The sequence below is a fragment of the Trichomycterus rosablanca genome, chromosome 1 (assembly GCF_030014385.1).
Source record: "Trichomycterus rosablanca isolate fTriRos1 chromosome 1, fTriRos1.hap1, whole genome shotgun sequence".
Classification (NCBI taxonomy): Eukaryota; Metazoa; Chordata; class Actinopteri; order Siluriformes; family Trichomycteridae; genus Trichomycterus; species Trichomycterus rosablanca.
Window position 1 is genome coordinate 4,217,973 of NC_085988.1, and position 23,833 is coordinate 4,241,805.

General features: G+C 40.4%; 1 pseudogene and 1 gene segment (V, D, J or C); one reads left to right on the top strand and one right to left on the bottom strand.

Moving 5' to 3' along the window:
* LOC134316941 (zinc finger protein 850-like) overlaps nucleotides 1-23,833 on the bottom strand; it is a 1,214,164-nt pseudogene that overhangs the window by 687,142 nt on the left and 503,189 nt on the right.
* LOC134317652 (immunoglobulin kappa variable 3-15-like) lies at nucleotides 7,318-8,038 on the top strand. The segment is given in 2 exon segments: nucleotides 7,318-7,576; nucleotides 7,683-8,038. Coding segments are annotated over 2 exon segments (408 nt in total).

The following is a 23,833-nucleotide window of genomic DNA, read 5'->3' on the forward strand; positions in this document are numbered from 1 at the left end:
CCTTAGGAAGGAATATATGTGGCTTTGGGGTTGTTCAGGCTAAACATTATTATTATAATTATGTTATAATTTTATCATCCCTTTTAAAACTAAAGATTGATATTAAAGGATCTGATGAAGACACCAAAAAGCTTATCTGGTGAAGGGTGACCAACCAGACCCTCTTCACTGGAAACAGAAATGCAGCTGTTTGAGGATTTGAGTAACTGTTGGTTTGAATGAGAACAAAATCTGTTACATCTTATACAGACTGTTAATTACTGTTCATTACAAAGGTTCTATATAGACGTGATTTAGTATTCAAAGCATGAACAACTTTTAATGAGGACATGTTTTGAAGCAGTGCATGATCTATACTGTAATAACCGTTATGTTCATCATGTTGTAGAACCTTTGTGTTGGAGAACAGTGTGCAGGGGGCGGTGACCCCCATTCATGTAAAAAAGTGGGAGAACCTGAAGCAGAACTACAAAATAATCTTCAGTAAAATATCAGTGAAGATTTTATTACTACACGTTAATTTCCTTGTTCTGTGTTTATGAATTTTGTAGGAACTCGAGTGCCCCCCTACTGGGGTGAGAACAGAGAGTAGTGAAGCAACAGCAGCATCCTAGAAATGCTCTGCTGACATGGATGAGACAATAGATGGGAGGCCATCGATTACCCCACCGACCCTTATTGCCTCTTCTGACCAGGGTGCTGCTGAAGCTTCACCCCCCTCTGTTAGGCCGAGAAGCACAGAGACCCCAGCCAGAAAGAGATGAAACAGTTCCACTAGACCAGCTGATGAGAAACGCATGCAAACATCCTTAATATACATCACATGTGTACTAGTGTTGAAGCACTTAACTGTCCAGAAGTGTTGCTTTTACAGACGTCTAGTGCACTAGAAAGTATATTAGACAATTTAGTGCACTATGTAGGGAACATAATTAATTACATAATTAATTATGTTCCCTACATAGTGCACTAGATAATGTATTTTGTAATACACTATCTAATGCACTATGTAAGGAACACAAATCATCATCTCGTTATACTTTCTAGTGCACTATGTAGTGAACATGAATGCGTTATCTAATACACCATCTAGTGCACTACATAGGGAACATAAATTCATATCTAAAATACTATCTAGTGCACTATGTAGGGAACCTAAATCTGTTAACTAATACGCTACCTAAATCATTATGTAAGGAAAATAAGTCTATTATCTAGTACACTATCTAGTGCACTAAGTAAGGAACTGAAATCTACCTTTCACACTGTCTAGTGCACTACATAGTGAACATTAATGTGTTTGTGATGTGAACAGTTAGCTTAATAGCTCAGTTAGCAGCTCCTAAAAGTTCTGTTATCACCCATATCCTGGGGGTCGAGGTCTGGGTCCGGGGGTACCTCCCTGAAATGAGTTTTTGTAACTTGTTATGTCTGCTTTTAGGACTTTTGGAGTGAAAGATTCACTTTCATCTATTGATGAGTGAATGAAGTAAATAAAGAGCAGATTAAACCAGAGCTCGATCATCACTCATTCATCTTTAAATGAAGAATTTCCTGACATGTAATTAAATATGATGTCAGTGATGTGAGCAGCTTTCATATAAGCCAACAAACATGGTAATACTCTGGTCCTCACCACTGTGGCAGTAAGAGCTGGACTTCATCTGAGCCTGATCCAGAACAGTGGCTTCACTTCATTACTAATAGAAATGTGAACTAATACTTTAACCGTGTTAAACATGTTTAAGAAAGAACAAAAACATCAGTGAAATGTCTAGAATTCAAGTTTATTGTTGTTTAAATGAAACAGACTACAGTCAACGTGACTGAAGATCTGGGGGGTCTCCTCAAGATGATCTCTTTAATACCATGGACAGGGATCTTCTGTGGTTGTTGGACTGCACTGGTGAGGATATCTGAGCAGCAGAAGTTGATGTAGAGCTGATGTGTGACACTACAAAAATAATACACTCATATTAGCCAGTGTTTAATGTTCACAATCACTGACTGTATTTAAACATTTAGAGTATTAAAGCGATGCTATAATACATTAGCAGTGATGTACCATGATGCGCTGGTGCTGGTCTGCTAGTCTCCTCTCATCTACTGTCATTTACAACACAGTGTACGATGTGCTGGAGCTTCCTGTGGTTCTGTTCCGATGGTCTGACAAGCAGTTGTGGCTCTACAACCAGCAGTTGTGGTTCCTCAGCCAACAGTTGTGGTTCTTCAACCAGAAGTTGTGGTTCTACAGCCAGCAGTTGTGGTTTTTCAGACAGCAGTTGTGGTTCTTCAGCCAGCAGTTGTGGTTCCTCAGCCAGCAGTTGTGGCTTTACAGCCAGATGTTGTAGTTCCTCAGCCAGCAGTTGTGGTTCCTCAGCCAGCAGTTGTGGCTCCATAGCCAGCAGTTGTGGCTCCTCAGACAGCAGTTGTGGTTCCTCAGCCAGCAGTTGTGGCTCCATAGCCAGCAGTTGTGGCTCCTCAGCCAGCAGTTGTGGCTCTACAGCCAGCAGTTGTGGTTCCTCAGACAGCAGTTGTGGTTCCTCAGCCAGCAGTTGTGGCTCCATAGCCAGCAGTTGTGGTTCCTCAGCCAGCAGTTGTGGTTCCTCAGACAGCAGTTGTGGTTCCTCAGACAGCAGTTGTGGCTTTACAGCCAGATGTTGTGGTTTCTCAGCCAGCAGTTGTGGTTCTTCAGCTCGCAGTTGTGGTTCCTATGCCAGCAGTTGTGGTTCCTCAGCCAGCAGTTGTGGCACTAAAGCCAGCAGTTGTGGTTCTTCAGCCAGCAGTTGTGGCTCTACAGCCAGCAGTTGTGGTTTCACAGCCAGCACTTGTGGTTTCTCAGCCAGCAGTTGTGGTTCCTCAGCCAACAGTTGTGGCTTTATAGCCAGATGTTGTGGTTTCTCAGCTAGCAGTTGTGGCTCTAAAGCCAGTAGTTGTGGTTCTACAACCAGCAGTTGTGGCTTTACAGCCATCAATTGTGGCTCTAAAGTCAGCAGTTGTGGTTCCTCAGCCAACAATTGTGGTTTTTCAACCAGCAGTTGTGGCTCTAAAGCCAGCAGTTGTGGTTTTTCAGCCAGCAGTTGTGGCTTTACAACCAGCAGTTGTGGTTCCACAGCCAGCAGTAGTGGTTCCTCACCCAGCAGTTGTGGCTTTACAACCAGCAGTTGTGGTTCCACAGCCAGCAGTTGTGGTTCCTCACCGAGCAGTTGTGGCTCTACAGTCAGCAGTTGTGGTTTCTCAGCCAGTAGTTGTGGCTCTACAACCAGCAGTTGTGGCTTTACAGCCAGCAGTTGTGGTTCTACAACCAGCAGTCGTGGTTTTTCAGAAGCAGTTGTGGTTCCTCAGCCAGCAGTTGTGGTTCTTCAGACAACAGTTGTGGTTCCTTGCTGAACTGAGATGAAGTGAAATATACATGAATATGAAAGTTTTGCTTTGTTAAAATTGATATCAAATACAAGTTCACTTAAACATGAGTTTCATCATCAGAACTTTAGCCAGAATCACCTACTAGTGAAGCATCCCAGCACAGGAGCTGCACCCACCATCACCTCATTGCTACCTCCAGATGTTCAGTCCTTAAAACTGAAATATTTGATACAGATCCATCAGATTATTTTAACTTGTCTGATGGATCTGAAACAATGACAACCGGTGTAGCATAAAAATAAACAACTAATATATATGTTCACATTAAAAACACACATTTACTATATATGTTTTGTCTGTGTTATATTGACTTGTGACTTGACTGTATTTTGTAACTTGTGAACATCTCTGCTGTGATGGGTGTGTGGGAGACATTTCGAGTTAATGCCTGAATCTTCAGAATTGATGTCCAACAAATGTATGTGGAGGTGTCTACATACTTCTGACAATGTTTAACCATACTAAACCTTTATGAAATAAATCAGATCTTGTTGATTTGTTGCTTTTGTGGAAAACCTTTCCAGAAGAGTGGAGACTGTTATTCCATCTCTATATTGATGACTGTGATTTTAAAATACAATATCCTGCATAATCTTGATCAGGTGTTCATATACTTTTGGTCATGTAGAATGTTTTTTGTTTTTCTTCATATAAATCTTTTATGTGTTTCAGCTGACAGATCTATGACCACAAGGTGGCAGTATTACATCTATGAGAGACACATTCAGAGATTATCATTCTAATAAAACCACAGACAAAAATGACTAAAGATTGAAGACTTTTGATAGATGTAATTTTAAAGGATCTTCAAATGTTCTTCACACCTCAGACAGAAGTGTAGTAATGAATGAAGGAGCATAAATATGTGGACATGGTTGGTGTTGAAAGGAACAATTTGAAATAACTCCTTCACAAAACCTTCATATTACTGTTTGAGAGTGGAATCACCTCTGAACTTTAACTTCTGGTTTGGAGAAAATATCTAGTGTTGGTACTACTGATGTTCTCCTTATTCACATGTATTTACTCTGAGGTCTGATCTTTCCTCCTGAAGGTGAATAAAAGAACGTGTGTATGTGTGATGACCTTCAATGCTTCATTTCTTCATGATTTCTCAGTGTTACAGCAAGAAGTGTTTATTCACATTTCTAAAGGGGTGCAGCATTAATTTAAGGAGTGAAACCAGCCCCCCAACAACCAACCAAAATCAGCTAATTATAATGAGTAGAAGCTAAAGTGAGAGAACATGGGGGTGAAAGTGAGATTTGCATGAAGACGGCTGAGTGATCTGCTTTCTCCCAGAATAGAGCAGCACTTTCACCAGATGTTCAACTTCCTTCATCCAAACTCACTGAAGCACAACACACAGCACTGAATCTCCAGCTAAAGATCTTCTCTCCTAACACTCATCATGATGGTGAACTAGAAGAAAAGACCAGACAATGTCCAAAATCAAGCTTTATTTCAGCACAGCAAAACTACAGGAAGAGCAACAGGACACTGAACAGAGGAAAGACAGAAATGCAGCATTGTGTAGAACTGAAACTCCATTGTAGAAGCATGTGGAAGTGTCTCCATGTTCAGTTCTATCTGGGAGCTGCTAGCCTTCACACTGGTTCTTTCTGAATACGACGGGATGATCGACGCCACCGTGAGAGACCTTACAGCCAAACTCCTCCCCCTTTTCCCACTGTGCTTTGGTGAGGGTCAGGGTGCTGCCACGCCTCCAACTGCCCCCTTTCAGTTCTTCTGCTCCGGTCACCACCCCGTCCTTCAGCACCGTGCCGTCCACCGTCCAGCTCACCAGCGCCCCCTGTGGAGAGTAATCAGACAGCAGGCAGAGCAGCGAGGCCGATCCCTCAGACAGCTGCAGAGAGGAGGGAGGGAGCAGAGACACGGACGGCTTCACCGTGGGACCGGCTGTACAGGAGAAACAGAACAAAAAGTCCCATTTAGAAACGTTTCCACATCATTTCCTCCTTACTGCTTATTAAGCATCCAGACTGGAAACCTTCATCTGTGTTCAATCATCAATGCAGTGCTGCTGCACACTGTTCTCACATCACTGCAGTTCAGTAGAAACATCTGCAAGCTTCTGTTAGCACATATTCAATATCCACTCTTATTACTTTAGCATTCAATACCAGATGTACAGTCATGTGAAAAAGTTAGGACACCCCATGAGAACTTTTGTCTTTTTGAATATATTTAAACAAATGAACATTTGAGCTTCATTTGAACAGTACTGAGAGATGGAGATTATATCATTAAACAAATAAAACTGAAAAAAAAAATACTTTTAAACACAAGCTGTAAAAATGTAATGAACAAAAATGAAATTTATTGTGAGGAAAAAGTTAGGACACCCCCACATTTATTACTACTTAAAATGTCTAAAATTAAAATCAGGTCACCACATCAGCTGTAATGATTAGAACATTGTTAGAGGACACTGGAGTTTTATTTAAAGCTCAGACATTAGTTTGGTTTGCTCTTGATTGTTGAAGTGAGTGTTAACAACATGGTGAGAAATAAAGAGCTCTCTGAGATCTTGAAGGGATTTAAAAAGATCTCAAAGCAATTAGAAAATAATTACAAGTAGTGAACCTTTAAAACAACCGCCAACATGGCAAGGTCAGTCCATCCTAGCTAATCTAGCTCAAGAGCAGACCGCAAGATGTGTCAAGAAGTCTCCAATAATCCTACAATGTTGTCACAGGACCTACAGGTAGCTCCTGCCACAGCTGATGTCAAGGTTCATGCACCTACCATCAGAAAGAGACACACACTTTGATTTTTATGGGAGGTGAGCAAGAAGGAAACCCTTGCTGTCAAAAAAAAAACATCAGGGCAACTAAAGTTTAACAGAGAAACACCGAGTCAAAGACCAGGACTTCTGGAATAATGTGCTTTGGACAGATGAATCCAAAGTTAAATTATTTGGGCACAGTAACAGAAGATATGTTGTGTTGAAATACTGTGTTTGGTTTGTGCCAAAGAACCTCATATCAACTGTGGAGCATGGAGGTGGGAATGTCATGGTTTGGGGCTGCTTTGCAGCAGCAGGGCCTGGCAAGCTCTCCATTATATAAACCACGATGAATTATTTACTGTATCAGAGGGTGCTTGAGGAAAATGTAAGACCATCTGTCCAAAAACTAAAGCTTAAGTGGAGGTGGACCATGCAACATGACAACGACCCAAAACTTTCCAGTAAATCCACCAAGGAACGAATCAAAAGTAAGAAATGGAGAGTTCTGGAATGGCCAAGTTAAAGCCCAGATCTTAATCCTATTATGATGCTGTCGGGCGATTTAAAACGGGCTGTGCATGCAAGAAACCCCTCAAACCTCACACAGCTGATGAAATTCTGCATGGAGGAGAGAGAAAATCTTTCTCCCAGTCGATGTCAGATGGTAGATGGTTATAGGAAACATCTAACTGAGATTATTTCAGCCAAAGGGGGAAATACCAGCTATTAAAACAGAGGGTGTCCTAACTTTTTACTCACAATCAATTTCCGTTTTTGTTCATTGCGTTTTACAGCTTGTGTTTAAAAGTAATTTTTAACATTTAATGAAGCTGAAATGTTCATTTTGTTTAAATATGTTCAAAAAGACAAAAGTTCTCATGAGGTGTCCTAACTTTTTCACATGACTGTAGCTGATTACAGAAATATTCATTGTCACTCGTACCAGTTTACACCAAACTTCATCAACCAGAGACCAGCTTTATATTTACCATCAAAAACACCTGCACATTTATTCAGTCTTTAATATTCAGCCATCAATAGACACACAATCACTAAATATTACAGTTAATGTATATTTATTGTTATTAGTAATCTAAAAATGTTTTTAGTTTAGAAGAAATAAAACTACTTACTTTTTACACTGAGTTTGGTTCCTCCACCAAAAGTGTAGCACAGTGATACATTCCAATAAAGCCGTCGTACAAAAACCTCTGTTCCACTCCAGTGATTCCACACACACACACACACACACACACACACACACACACACACACACACACACTATAAGAGCTGTAGTTCTGATCAGACTGGGTTCAGGACTTTCAGACTCACTGAGACGCAGCACAATGATGAAGGTTCTGATTCTACTGCTGAATACACTCGGCCTCCTCACTCAACGTGAGATTCACTGTTTATTTACTATCTTCATATCAGTCCTCCAACATCAGCGCTCACCATCACCGTCTCTTTATCACCTTCAACTTTTCTCTCTTCTTCTCTTTAGAGTCGTTTGGAGAAACCATCATGACTCAGACTCCAGGATCTCACTCGGTTTCTCCAGGACAAACTGTTACCATCAACTGCAGAGCCAGTCAGGGCATTAGCAACAACCTCCACTGGTACCAGCAGAAACCTGGAGAAGCTCCTAAACTCCTGATCTATTACGCAACTAATCGTCAGTCTGGGATTCCTGAACGTTTTAGTGGAAGTTACTCTGGTACAGAATTTACTCTAAAAATCACTGGAGTTCAGGCTGAAGATGCAGGAGATTATTACTGTCAGCAGTATAACAGCCTTCCCTTTACACAGTGTTATTTACTGGTACAAAAACCTCCCTCAGCTGTAGAGGAAGTTCTCTGAAACACACACTGATCTGAGAACATCTGCAGAGCTGCTAAAGCTGCACTCCACTGAACATCATCATCTACAAAGCACTACAGTACTGAGCATGTTCCTCTCTTTGTGGTGTTCTCCTCACTGTGGAACAGGACACCTGACCATGTTCTTTTTCAAAATCCCAGTCCAAATACATGTTCATTAGTACAAAGGTGCCAAAACCTAAATCTAAAAATGTCAAAATATAAGAATATAAACTACACCTTTAGATTTTGTTCTTATAGACTGCATGTGTGCAATAGTGCGCTGTACAAATAAAACAGTACCATGTGTAAATTTGCATATCAAATAGCACCATTTGAGGATTGATTGTTTCATGGGTACTATGAGCTCTCTGTCCTCTTCTTGCACCAGTGAGAGTAATTATAGATTAAAATAGCAGTGGGCAGAAATGACCTCCTGTATCTCTCTTTATTACAGTGGAGTTGGTTGAGTCTCTCACTGAAAGTATTTTGCTGTTTAATCAGCAGGTCGTGTATTGGGTGTGAGGTGTTGTCCATTTTACTGATCAGCTTGTGCAAGATACTTAGCTCAACAACTAGCTCTAGAGTCTCCAGAGCAAATCCCAGAACAGAGCCAGCTTTCCTTATAAGCTTGTTCAGCTTCTCTGAGTCGTTGGCTCTGATGCTGTTTAGAAAATTGCACTTTCTTAAACAGACTGATGAAACATTTTGTTGCAGACAGTGAAAGACCTGAGTTTCCATAGAAAATAAAGTCTGCTCTGGCTCTTTCTGTAGACAGCCTCTGTGTTACACTTCTAGTTCAGTCTGTCGTCAAGATGAACACCCAGATATCTGTAGCCCTCCACTACCTCTACCTCTTCCTTTAGGATAAAGAGAGTTTTCAAACCATCTCCTTCATCTTGGCCACATTTAAGAGAAGGTGGTTTTTCCTAGACTATGAGACAAAGTGGTCAACCACTGCTGAGTCATCTGACAACGTTTGTAGATGACAGAACTCAGACCTGTACTTGAAATTATACAGCGTTATACAGCATAAAGAGGAAAGGTGAGAGTACAGTCCATGTCTGCCTGCAGTCCTGACCTGTCCCCAATAGAGAATATGTGGAGAATTTCGAAATAAAAAATGCCACAATGACGACCCTGTACTGTTGCACATAATAAGACGTGTTTGCAGGAAGAAAGAGACAAAATAAAAGCTGAAACACTAAATCACTTGGTCTCCTCTGTGCCAAAACATGTTGTAAGTTTGGTGAAAAGGAATGACAACATTACAAAGTGGTAAATGCTTTACTGTCCCAACTTTTTTTGGAATGTGTTGCAGGTCTGAAATGCAGGAATGTATGTTTATTAATAAATGAAATAAAGTTGCCCAGAAAAAACATGAAATATCTCAGGTTCATCCTGTCTGCAATCAAACAAAAGTCAAAGTAAATTTAAGAAAATCTGGTTTTTTTATTATTTGCATTTTCCCTACTGTCCCAACTTTTTTCTGATTTGGGGTTGTAGAAGAAATAGATAAATCAGCAGATTTACTGTTCCTACAATTTAGGAAGTACAGAAGTTCCTTGTAAAAAGCATGGACATTTAAGACCATATGCCAATCAAAAACAAATTGCGTATGAGATGTAAGAGGAACAGCAGGATCCCGTGCAGGGCTTCCTTCAGGTCCTGAATTAGCATTATAATGTTGTGAACGTGGTCCACTAAGAACTTGCTCCAATCTTCTAATAATGTTTTGCCCATTCGTGGGTGTACCATGTGTAGAAGAAGCAACAGAATGAGAAGGCACAGAAGTGTTAACAGAATAATGATATGGAAGATCGTAATCACGAGGTCAAGTGGGAATTTCCAGCACAAGGTCAGTTTCAGTGATGGAATTATTAAAACAATTTAAAAGAATGGTTCTGTAATCAGCACCTGTCAAATTAAAATGTAAAGTTAAAGTTCTCAAACTATCCCGAAAAGCCATAGATATCTTAGGTGAGGGCAAGAAGTCCAAAATATTTTTCAAATCTGACTCTGAAATTGAATTACTAACCTGGACCGAATTGCCCGCATTCTCCACCATTTGTTAGAACATTAACATTTAAAAAAAAAAAAAAAAAAAAAAAAAAACCCTGCTGCTCAGATCTTCTACTCCAGTGTCATTTGTTGAATATGAGAGAAACTGTCCCTGACAAGTGTGCACACTGAAAGAAACTCATCACACATAGTTAGAGTAAAACTTCTAGTTAATTATATGAAAAGAATGAGCTTATATAGTTGGTGTCTAAGTGAGAATGTGAGCCAGTGTCCAGGCAAATTGAATTTTAATTGTAGGGCACAAAGAGAATTATTTAGAAACATAACCTAGAGCAAAGTTAATGGTTATGGTGCTGGGGTTGTTAGGATCGAAGGGGACATGAAACTTGTTTAAACAGGTACTGTGGTTAAGTATTGCTAAAATAAGGACCTCTGTTGCAACACTGAAATAAGAGAAAAAGGACAGGTGATCAAAAGTTTATGGATAAGTTGGTATTTCACCTAATACTCATTATCCACCTTATCACAAATAATCATTTAGCTGTGGGGGCATGAATAAAAGTCTATTTATCGAAGATCAGCATTTTCAGTTTGGTTTAAAGTCTCAAGAAAATGCAGCAGTTGAAGGTGCAGCATTAAATTTTAAGAGTGTAACCAGACCCCCAACAAACACCCAAAATCAGCTAATTATAATGAGTAGAAACTAAAGTGAGAGAACATGGGGGTGAAAGTGAGATTTGCATGAAGACGGCTGAGTGATCTGCTTTCTCCCAGAATAGAGCAGCACTTTCACCAGATGTTCAACTTCCTTCATCCAAACTCACTGAAGCACAACACACAGCACTGAATCTCCAGCTAAAGATCTTCTCTCCTAACACTCATCATGATGATGAACTAGAAGAAAAGACCAGACAATGTCCAAAATCCAGCTTTATTTCAGCACAGCAAAACTACAGGAAGAGCAACAGGACACTGAACAGAGGAAAGACAGAAATGCAGCATTGTGTAGAACTGAAACTCCATTGTAGAAGCATGTGGAAGTGTCTCCATGTTCAGTTCTATCTGGGAGCTGCTAGCCTTCACACTGGTTCTTTCTGAATACGACGGGATGATCGACGCCACCGTGAGAGACCTTACAGCCAAACTCCTCCCCCTTTTCCCACTGTGCTTTGCTGAGGGTCAGGGTGCTGCCACGCCTCCAACTGCCCTCTTTCAGTTCTTCTGCTCCGGTCACCACCCCGTCCTCCAGCACTCTGCCGTCCACCGTCCAGCTCACCAGCGCCCCCTGTGGAGAGTAACCAGACAGCAGGCAGAGCAGCGAGGCCGATCCCTCAGACAGCTGCAGAGAGGAGGGAGGGAGCAGAGACACGGACGGCTTCACCGTGGGACCGGCTGTACAGGAGAAACAGAACAAAAAGTCCCATTTAGAAACGTTTCCACATCATTTCCTCCTTACTGCTTATTAAGCATCCAGACTGGAAACCTTCATCTGTGTTCAATCATCAATGCAGTGCTGCTGCACACTGTTCTCACATCACTGCAGTTCAGTAGAAACATCTGCAAGCTTCTGTTAGCACATATTCAATATCAACTCTTATTACTTTAGCATTCAACACAACTGACTGCAGCACATCCAGATGTAGCTGATTACAGAAATATTCATTGTTTAGCACAAACACACAGCAGCATTCGTCTGGATTTTACATCAGCACCAGTCACTCGTACCAGTTTACACCAAACTTCACCAACCAGAGACCAGCTTTATATTTACCATCAAAAACACCTGCACATTTATTCAGTCTTTAATATTCAGAAACTGTAAGTATTTAGTAAAGATTGAATATTTAGTAATTGTATATACAGTGGTACCTTAACTTAATGTCAGTTGGTTCTGGGCGTGGCACTGAGTTTCAAGGTATTTTTCCCATAAGGATGTTTGTGAAACCTGTTAATGTGTTTCATGGTTCTGTGGAACTGCATATATTTCATTATGTGAATATTTTATTATATATATTAAAAATAATATTATAATATTATATTCCATTACCAACAATTTATTCCTGTAGCAAATGTTGTTTACAATCACCATATTACATTTTTAGCTTCTAACTAATTCTGATCTGGAGTTATAGAAGTAAAAAGAGTCCATGTTGGTCTCCAAAAGTCTCCAAGAAGAAAAACAAGTGGATTAAATCCCTGATGTAACAACACACTGATGTAGATTTGGTCTCAATTTGAAGAAGAGAAGCTCAGGTAAGCAGCGGTTATGATTTTATGATGCGTTAATGTGCATTAATGTGAACAAAGCGACAGTCCCACACAGTTCGAGTTTAAGCTAAAAGTCGAGTTTAAAAGAACAAATTTCTCCACAAAAGCGCGTCAAGTTTCAAAGATTTCAAGTTTAGGGGACGTCGAGTTACAAGGTACCACAGTTTTTATTGAAGGTTAAATATTTACTGTTACGGTTTATTTATTGTTATTAATACTTATTTTTCTCTTGTTTATATGAAGATTAATAAATGATATTAAAAATAAAAACGTTTTTAATGTAGAAGAAATTAAACTACTTACTGACGCTGAGTTTGGTTCCTCCACCAAAAGTGTAGCACAGTGATACATTCCAATGAAGCCGTCGTACAAAAACCTCTGTTCCACTCCAGTGATTCCACACACACACACACACACACACACACACACACACACACACACTACATGCTTCAGTGCTCTGTCAGTGTTTAAAGCTCTGTGAGTTTAACACTTCATGACTGAGAGCTGCTGACCAGCATCTTCACCCACATCAACCATGACCTTCATCTCCATCTTCATCTGCACACTGGCTCTCTGCACTCAAGGTAACACGATGCTTTATGTTCTACTGGTGAGGAGGCTCTGCCATGTGGAGAAGATCCACTAGATGAAGTTCAAACTTCAAATGGTTCTTCATGTAGTGAACGTCTTTATTCTTCTTATTGTTTTTAGGATCCAGAGGTCAGGTGACTGTGACTCAGAGTCCTGCAGTAAAACATGTTGATCCAGGAGCTTCAGTCACCATCAACTGTAAAACCAGTCCTGATGTTCATGGTGGTAGTTATTTACACTGGTATCAGCAAAAAACTGGAGAAGCTCCTAAACTCCTGATCTATGTTACTAACAACAGAGCATCAGGTATTCCAGATCGTTTCAGTGGCAGTGGATCTGGATCTGACTTCACTCTGACCATCAGTAGAATTGAGACTGGAGATGCAGGAGATTATTACTGTCAGAGTTTACATTATATCAGTGGTAGCTGGATCTTCACACAGTGTTATATGGTGGTACAAAAACCTGGGTGAGTGGAAGTGTACAGTAACTGCACTGCTGCAGCTGGGACCGACTGCAGGTGCTGAGGGGGAGGATGTGATACAGTACAATCATTCACTCTGTACAGGAAACACCTCACTCACTCACTACTTCTCCTAAATACAAGCTTTATTATTATTAAAATTATAACAACCAATTATTCATACTGAATAATGGGTGGAGTGGGTCGTGCAGAGCATCAGTCATGGATTTCAGAATAGAATAGAATAAAATAGAATAGAATATTTATTGTCACTATACACAAGTACAATGGAATTTCAAGTGGCATCTCTCCAATAGAGTAGCAGCAGTAGAAGAAAGAAAGACAGTAGTAGTATTAATACAAGTAATTAAAATTATTTACACAGAAAAATTATTTACACTCTAAAAAATAAAAAATAAAATATTTGCTCTCTTGTAAAGTGAATTTAAATTTTTGCTTTAAATATTAAATATTAACTGTGTGTGCAGATGCTGCATAGTCCGTGTGTGACCCATAGTCCTGTGTTTGTGTGTGCTCAGTCTTTTCCAGTTCTGTGGTGTGTGATGGAGGCCACAGCTCTAGGAAAAAAGCTGTTCCTTAGTCTATTTGTGCGTGCTTTTATTGTCCTGAATCGTTTGCCTGATGGTAGTAGCTGGAACAGTGTGTGTCCGGGGTGTGTGGTGTCTTTGATGATGCTGCTAGCATCATCAAATCATCTATCAGATCATGTTTTTAAATCACTTCATGATACTTCAGCTTTGTTGCTGCTTTTAACCAAAGTGTAGAAAATACAGAATATTCAGATCATATTAACAACAGAAGCTCTAAACCTGAGAGGACTTGAGTTTAGAAGAACTCTTAATAGATAATTGAACTGACAGCAAGTTCCAAGATGAAGCAGTAACACCCAGTAACTGAAGAGCACAGCATATGTACAGTTGAAAATACCGCCGACCATTTAAGCTTTTCCTGTGAAGGATGTGTATTACCAAAAGGAGTGCAGACAATATAAAACACAATCAAAACTGAGGTGTCAGTTTCATTGCTTTTATGTCCAGGCCAGTTTCCCTCTGTCTGTGATGGTTGTTGATCACTCGTAATAATCCCTTCAAGTTGATTAGAACTTCTGGTTCTCACAGTGAGAGTTGTTGCTGCTCTTCCTGCTCTGCTTTTTCATATGCTATATAAACTCCCCAAATTTGGCGAGAGACTCCCTGGTTTAGACATTGATCATGATAATAATGCCATTGAGTGCAGCTAGTTAAATCCAGTCATAATTGGGTCCATACTATAATTCTTACACTCGCCCCTTTGATGCTTTTGGCCCTGAAGCATCAGACAACTGCTTACCACACACACCTGCCCTGAGTGGCACTCAGTGATTGACACCATCCTGCTTTAGGGTGCCCCTCATTGGCCTTAAGAAGTCACACGTTGGAGTGCCTCAAAACACACTGGTACTCACTCTCTCAACTGGCAAAACCATCATAACGGTTCCTTTACAAGAACAAACAAATAAACATCAAGGTTTCAAGGACTCTTGTTCAAAAACCATCACATCTGACAGGAATGCCTAAATGAAGTGTTTGAGTGTTTCAACACGGACCACATACAGCACAACATTAAATACTGGTACAATATAAGTAATATATACACACACAAACTTATGAATGCACACATTTCTTTGTACAAAAACAAGTTCTATCAGTCAATTACAGAGAAAATAGAAATTGGATAAATGGTTCAAAACTGTTTTCAAGTGACTCACATGATAGTCCTTTTTACCACGACCCAGGCAACACAACATGAATCAAAACGCACTAAGCTAAAACTACATTTTATTGTTTCTCTTTGATGTTACAACATATTTGTTGATTTTAGGATTTAATAGATAATACTTCTACAGTACCGGTTATACATTTGAATTACTTTTTTTTTAAGCTTGGCTCTTTTTTTGTTGTTGTTGATTGTACTCCTGGTTAATGCAAAATGAGGTATGAGGTCTCAGGTAGTTTGAACGCTAGCAGTCCTCCACACGCCATTGCTGAGAAGGGCAATATGAAGGGGACAACCTTGGTGATCTCTACAAACTTTGAGAAGATAAAGGTGCTGATGATGGCGACCAGCTTGCATGAGACAATCAGCCGACACCAAAAGCGGTCGCTCTTTTCGAGGCCAAATAAAACTGCTATCAGCATCAGTTATTAATAGTTATGTCTTTGATTCCATTTCAGGCTGCAGCTCACGCTGCGTAAAACTGGAAACACTGGAAAGTGATCACTGCACCAGGACTGAAGGGCTGGTTGTTGTTCTGGACATTTCTGCAGCATGATGACCATAGGTAGAGTCATTAGGAGGGCCCATTGCCGCATTGTTTTTAGCCCTGGTTACTGTAAGAGAAGAAAAACTCAAATAATTAAGCCCCCACCCCCTTTTTTAAATGTACAACTAAGCAGTTGATAAAACATAAACTCAACAGTGAACTAAAACATAAAATAAATAAAAACATAAACTAAAATAAAACATAAAATAAACAATTACAAGCAATTCCTTAGATGTCATGTGAGTTCCCATATTTCTGCATTGCTGTCTCCAATTCTCTGAGCTTTCTATGAACCTGGGAGTAATGGGACACCTTTGGAGATTAATGTAGATTTACATTCTCTGGCAACATTTCCCTCTTTATCACATGAATAGCAAACTATGGTTGCATTAGGATTATAGGGTGGTGGTCTCTACTTAACCTTTCTAGCTACCCGGCCTTCATTCTTCTATGACATGTTTTTTTTCTGGCTGTATTCTGATAGGAAGGTTTACTACTGATGGCTGCTGTTGGAGTAGATTTCCTGGCACCGGTATTGCTATTGTAAAACTGAGTCATTTTAGTAATAATCTCCTCATTGTCACTTTGGTCAATCAGAGCGGACTTAAATCTATGATCCTGTGTTGTAATGTCAGTAATGCCAATATACTGTATGTCCTAGAGTATCCTAGCTTTTCAATTAGTGAGCTAGTGTGTAATAGTACAGCCGATTGAAGACGGTTATAACCGTTGGACTTTCGTCAGTATCCGGTTCTTTGTACCTGAGACTGAGGGACTGTTTTCACGGCCGCATGAGGACTGTTACACCCTTGTTTTCACCAACGCCTGATAGTGGAACTTTTATCCTTGGGAGTTTCGTTCCTCCGAGCATCGTTCTGCAGGTTGGCCAATCTGGCGTGAGTAAAGTTTCATTCACCTGAGACAGGTAAAGAATTGTGGCATTCTTTTATACGGAACAGGCCTGCAACAGGTTAAACCTTTATTTGGCTGCCGGCATTAATATGATGCATGCATGCTAGTCATATAGTACCTAAAGTGGGGACTGTATATTTTATTTACCTTATTTAAGTAATAACTTTTGAGTGTTTCAGTGTATTACACTGTATAATTTATAAGTAAGGTATATTTAATTTATTTGTTTATTTAAAGTAACAGGGTTAAATAAGTATGTAGTGTGTAAATAGTGTGTTATTTAAGTATATTTGTTGGTTTATTTCACTTATTGAGTACTGTTGGTTGTCTAGGAAAATCATTTAGAAAACACTAAGACTAAGTAAGAACTTTACATTGTTCACAGGACCCAGGGCCCCATCCTTATTTCCTTGACATAGACCTAAGCTTTCACCTTAGGGGGATTGGGGCACTACATTTATATGAAGATTAATAAATGATATTAAAAATAAAAATGTTTTTAATGTAGAAGAAATAAAACTACTTACTGACGCTGAGTTTGGTTCCTCCACCAAAAGTGTAGCACAGTGATACATTCCAATGAAGCCGTCGTACAAAAACCTCTGTTCCACTCCAGTGATTCTACACACACACACACACACACACACACACACACACACACACACACACACACACACACACACACACACAAGTCAAGTCAAGTCAACTTTATTTATATAGCGCTTTTTACAACAGACATTGTCTCAAAGCAACTTTACAAAATCCAGGACCAACAGATACAAAAACCCCTGTTGAGCAAGCCGAGGGCGACTGTGGCAAGGAAAAACTTCCTGAAAATTACAGGAAGAAACCTTGAGAGGAACCAGACTCAGCAGGGCCCATCCTTCTTGGGTGGTCTGGAGGATACTTTAAATAAATACACGATTTACACAGAGCATACAAACACAGAATTAAATGATCTAAAAGTGATAACTGGTAATAAATGGATAAATAATAATAGAGTTGTTCTTCGCTCTAGTCTTCAATAAAGTCTGTAGTGATTTCTTGTCATTCTTGGTGCAATTATTCCCGACCCGTCACATCCGGCACGAGCAGCAGTGTTGTCACGGCAGTCTCGACTTTAATCCTTAACCTCGGCGGGTAAACAGGTTTCCATCAGAATGCCTTTGGAGTAAAACAACAGAGAATGTAGTTAATAATGTACAATGCTAGTTGAGTAAAACAGTTTTACAGAGAGTTTTAGACTCCGGCAGCCCTAATTATTACAGCATAACTAAAAGGGAGAGCGAGCAGGTAACAAGGTCATGAAGGCTTTCATAGGACATCAGCGCCCATCTCCACACCGTCATCAAACCTGAGTGATCGGATAAGAGAGGCAGAACGACAGCAACCCAACATCCCTGATCACCACAAGTTTCTATCACCAAGAACCCCCAAGCTCTGCGCCTTTGTCTATACTAATCAAAAGCCTGAGAAAATAAATATGTTTTCAGTCTAGACTTAAACATTGAGACTGTGTCCGAATCCCGAACAGAGGCAGGAAGATTATTCCAAAGTTGTGGAGCTTTGTAAGAAAATGCTCTTCCACCAGCTGTGGTCTTTTTAATTTTAGGAACTATAAGTAACCCTGCATCTTGTGAACGAAGTGGACGCGCTGGGTTGTAGTGATTAATAAGTTCACTCAGATACTGTGGTACAGACCATGTAGCGCTTTATAGGTTAGTAAAAGTATTTTGTAATCAATGCGGAATTTAACTGGCAGCCAGTGTAGAGATGATAGAACAGGAGTAATATGATCAAATTTTTTAGTTCTAGTTAGCACTCGAGCTGCTGCATTTTGAACTAACTGGAGTTTGTTTATGGATCTACCAGAACATCCAGTTAGAAGAGCATTACAATAATCTAACACACCACATGCTTCAGTGCTCTGTCAGTGTTTAAAGCTCTGTGAGTTTAACACTTCATGACTGAGAGCTGCTGACCAGCATCTTCACCCACATCAACCATGACCTTCATCTCGATCTTCATCTGCACACTGGCTCTCTGCACTCAAGGTAACATGATGCTTTATGTTCTACTGGTGAGGAGGCTCTGCCATGTGGAGAAGATCCACTAGATGATCTTCAAACTCCACATGGTTCTTCATGTAGTGAACGCTTTATTCTTCTTATTGTTTTCAGGATCCAGAGGTCAGGCGACTGTGACTCAGAGTCCTGCAGTAAAACATGTTGATTCAGGAGCTTCAGTCACCATCAACTGTAAAGCCAGTCTTGCCGGTCATGATAATGGTTATTTAGCCTGGTATCAGCAGAAACCTGGAGAAGCTCCTAAACTCCTGATCTACAGGATTAGCAACAGAGCATCAGGTATTCCAGATCGTTTTAGTGGCAGTGCATCTGGATCTGACTTTACTCTGACCATCAGTAGAATTGAGCCTGGAGATGCAGGAGATTATTACTGTAAGAGTTACTACAGCAGTGGTAGTGATGCTGTCATCACACAGTGTTATATGGTGGTACAAAAACCTGGATGAGTGGAAGTGTACAGTAACTGCACTGCTGCAGCTGGGACTGACTGCGTGATACAGGATGTGATACAGTACAATCATTCACTTTGTACAGGAAACACCTCACTCACTCACTACTTCTCCTAAATACAACTGGTCCCTGTTCCAAAGAAGTCCTATTCCTCATCACTTAATGACTACAGACCAGTGGCCCTTACATCCCACATTATGAAGGTCCTAGAAAGACTTGTGCTGTCATACCTGAGGTCTCAGGTCAGCCCCTTCCTGGACCCCCTGCAGTTTGCTTACCAACAGCAGGTAGGCGTGGACGATGCTGTGAGTTACTTACTGCAGAGGGCTCACTTACACTTGGACCAGAGCAACACCACAGTGAAAATCACTTTCTTTGACTTCTCAAGCGCTTTCAACACAATTCAACCTTGCATACTGGGGGAAAAGATGAAGAACATGCGAGTGGACAAAACCGTGATCACCTGGGTCTTGGACTACTTGACTGAAAGGCCCCAGTATATACAGCTCTGAACTTGCCAGTCTGAGCGCCTCATCAGCAACATTGGAGCACCACAGGGAACTGTGCTTTCCCCTTTCCTTTTCACCTTGTACACAACCGACTTCCAGTACAAGTCAGACCTCTGCCACCTTCAGAAATTTTCTGATGACTGTGCGGTGGTTGGGTGTATCAGGGATGGACAGGAGGATGAGTACAGAGACCTAGTGAGCAGCTTTGTGGAGTGGTGCGGGAGGAACCATCTGCTCCTAAATGTGTCCAAAACCAAGGAGATGTCTGTGGACTTCAGGAGGAACAGGACCACAAGTGGACCTGTCACCATCATGGGTCAAAATGTGGAACTGGTGGACACGTACAAGTACTTGGGTGTCTGGCTTGACAACAGACTGGATTGGAGGGCTAACACGGAGGCAGTGTACAGGAAGGGGATGAGCAGACTCTACTTTCTGAGAAAGCTCAGATCTTTAAATGTGTGCAACAAAATGTTGACCATCTTTTATCAGTCTGTTGTTGCGGGGGCTTTGTTCTTTGCTGCTGTGTGTTGGGGAAGCAGTTTCAGAGCAGGGGATGTAAAGAAACTCAACAAACTGATCAGGAAGGCTGGCTCAGTTTTGGGCGGCTCACTGGACAGTTTCGAGTTGGTGGTTGGAAGGAGGTCACTGAATAAACTCACTACCATACTTGACAACCCATCACACCCCCTTCATGACCTGTTAGTCAGACAGCGGAGCACCTTCAGCAACAGACTCATCCAGCTCCGCTGTAACAAGGAACGGTACAGGAGATCATTTATACCAGCAGCGATCTCGCTGTACAACAATTCACTAGTTCGGGACATAATCGAACACTAAAACACTTTCAGGACAGACCCATAGAGCAGGTTCTAGCATTCTGTTCATAAAGACTATACTACATATCTGTTGTTATTTAACACTACTGCATCTTAGTATATCAAATTACATATCTCATCTGAATATTTAATGCCAGGATACTTTTATACTACTATTTTTATTCTATTTATTCAGTTACATAGTGTGTACAACATTACTTGTGTACTTTAATTCTTGTACTTTTATACTTTTGTACTTTTATTCTCTGTACTTTAATACATTTGGCTTTACTGTACTGGAGCTGCTGTAATAACTGACTTTCCCTCTGGGATTAATAAAGTTATCTATCTATCTATCTATCTATCTATCTATCTATCTATCTATCTATCTATCTATCTATCTATCTATCTATCTATCTATCTATCTAGTTAAAATTCAGGACAGAATTTGGGCAAAGTTTAAGTTAAATAGAAAATACTTTATTATCATAATAAATGTTTTTGTTCAGAAACAATAAAACAGTAACAAAACAATTGTTCCCCTTACATTGTCATGTCTGGATCTTTTCCTAAATAAATAAAGTGCACAAAATTATCACTTGAGAACAAATGAAATTAATTTCTTTCTTTAGGTAGTGTGTTCAGAAACTACAATAGAAAAATTAAATAAAGTATAAAATAACTGAACAACCCCCAAAGCCTTGAGTTTCATGTGCAGAACAAAGGTTTTGGTTAGAGGTTTTTGTTCAGGAAGAGTATCATGTTCAAATTTTTTGCTTTTATTGCACATCGCCTGTAACTGTCCTGCCTTTAAAAAAAATCCTCTCGGCTGGCACGGATGTTGCCACCACTCCCAGTTGGTTCTTGGCAAGTTTGCTTAGAGAGGGGAATGTTGGTGCATTGTTTTCCCACCAAAGTAGTGGATCCTGAGGAATTGGCCTCTCTTCTGAGTACCTGCACATTTCAGTTAGGGCATCAGTGCCAGTTGTCTGATGCTGCTGAGATGCAAGGACTTGAGCGTCAAATTCTGTCCATATCCCACCTTTTGCTACAGGTGGGGATGCAGCAGCTCCTGCAGACGAGGTTGGAGGAGTTGTAAGAGTTGGGGCAGAGCTGGTGGCAGAGCTTAATCTTAATACAGATGATGAAGATGCTGAGGTCTGACTCACTGTTTGCATTTCGGTGACAAGTCGAGATTTTACAGGCTCAACCTTTGCAAAGTCATGGAATCCCAGGTTTTTAAATTTATAATGTTCAGGAAGGTGCTAACAGCAAAACCATAAACCATTTGAATAGCCCCAAAACGACTGTGACATTGCACTGACAGCTCAGCAGCTAGCTTGCTACCTTGGCGCTCAGAAGTTTCAATGGTTCTGAGAAGCAGTAACATGGGGGGAATCACCTTTGAAATTGAAACATGCTTTTCAGTTGATGTCTCCCTGATTGCTTTCTCAAATGGTCTAGGTGCATCGATGGAGAGACTAAGGACTGACCATTCTTTTTCACTTAAACAACATGAGCTCTTTCCAAGGAGACAGAGGACTGTGGCAACTGGTTCCTTTTGCTCAGACAATCTCTTCCACGTGTAAAACACTCTTCTTCCTCTCCATTCTTCTGCTCCGTCTTTTTGCTGCTCAGCCTGCTTGATTGTTTGCCTGGCGCCGCTGAGTCACGTGATGGTACAACATCAAAATACAGGAGGGGGAGGAGGAACAAACTGTGCCTGCTCTGCGCTGTGACTGGAGCAGCACTTACAGACACAGACAGCCAGGTCGCCTCTTTAATAAAACCTCAGCAGTGCATACAGAAGAGAAACTAAAACTAAAGTATCAATATCATTACACTGGTATTTGTCAATATCAATACGCCATGTATAGTGAGGATGGTAATCACAGACACCCTTAGAAAAAGGATGCAAACACCCCTGTAGACCTAACAAGCCACCCACAAAGGTATTCAAATGGGTACAAGGTGGGTGATCTCTATTGGAAGGGAAGCACAGCCGTGATGAAAACATCCAAAAAACTCAAACTTTACATGACCATCTTCATAATATCCATCTACTGCTCTTCACCTTTGTTAAGTGCCTTGTAAGGCTATTTCAAATCCCATGGTCCTTTTCAAAATCAAATACTTCACAGGCCACAGTTTCATACCATTTGTAAGATAAGATAAGATAAGATAAGATAAGACTTTATTGATCCCCTTAGGGAAATTAACTTGTTACAGCAGAATGAAGACAGGAAAAACAGAAAGAAATAAACTAAGTAGAAAATATTGCACACATAGTGTGTAGTTATTTACTCTATAAAATATTTAAAAAATAATATATACATTAAAAATATGCAAAATATATTAAGTTATTGCACTTATTGTAAATAGGTTACATATTGCACTTGTTATTACACCCAACATGAAAGATAAGGAATGAGTGATATTATTATATATTATTACTGCTGTAAGCCCTGATGGCTGCAGGAATAAAGGACCTGCGGTAGCGCTCCTTCTTACACAGGGGGTGGAGGAGTCTGGTACTGAAGGAGCTTGTTAGTTCTCCTACAGACTCATGTAGTGGATGTGTGGTGATGTCCAGGATGGATGACAGCTTGGCTATCATCCTCCTTTCTCCCACCTCCTCTACAGGTTGGAGAGGACAGTTCAAGACAGAGCTCGCTTTCTTGATCAGCTTGTTCAGTCTTTTTCTGTCTCTCTCTGATATTGCACCCCCCCAGCACACCACTCCGTAGAAGATGGCTGATGCTACCACAGTGTCATAAAAGGATCTAAGCAGTGGTCGGCACACTCCAAAAGACCTCAGTCTCCATTTTACAATATAGACCTCAGTCTATATTGTAAAACTCATCCCTTTCTTTGGACATCATGGTTTCAACAGTAAAACTTAGCGGTACACAGATGAGTACCGCCATCCTGAGTTGTGAGTGCATTAAAGAAATTAGGAAAATATAAATTTTTCCACATTTTCAAATCTCATTGAATGAAACTAAGCTTTATTGGTAAGAATGAGAAACTATCTATGAAAGTTTGATTGAACTCTTCATCATCAAAAGATACAATTTCGCCTCCTTGAGCTACGCTGCTTGCCATCAATCCTTCTTTAAGATAATTTAACAAGAAGTAGGAATCATATCTCCTACCATTATGCACTATAAATTTATATTAGGCATATTTCCAGCAGCAAAACCTTTTTTTTTTTTTTGCATTAAGTGGGTCCCGTGGTAACGCATCATGCTGTCTGACTGCAGCCGTTATATGTTAGCTGGGTTACCCTGCAGCTGTGCCCATTTCAGTCCAAAAATTCTCAAAGATTCTACTCCATTTATCGTTTGTTAGCT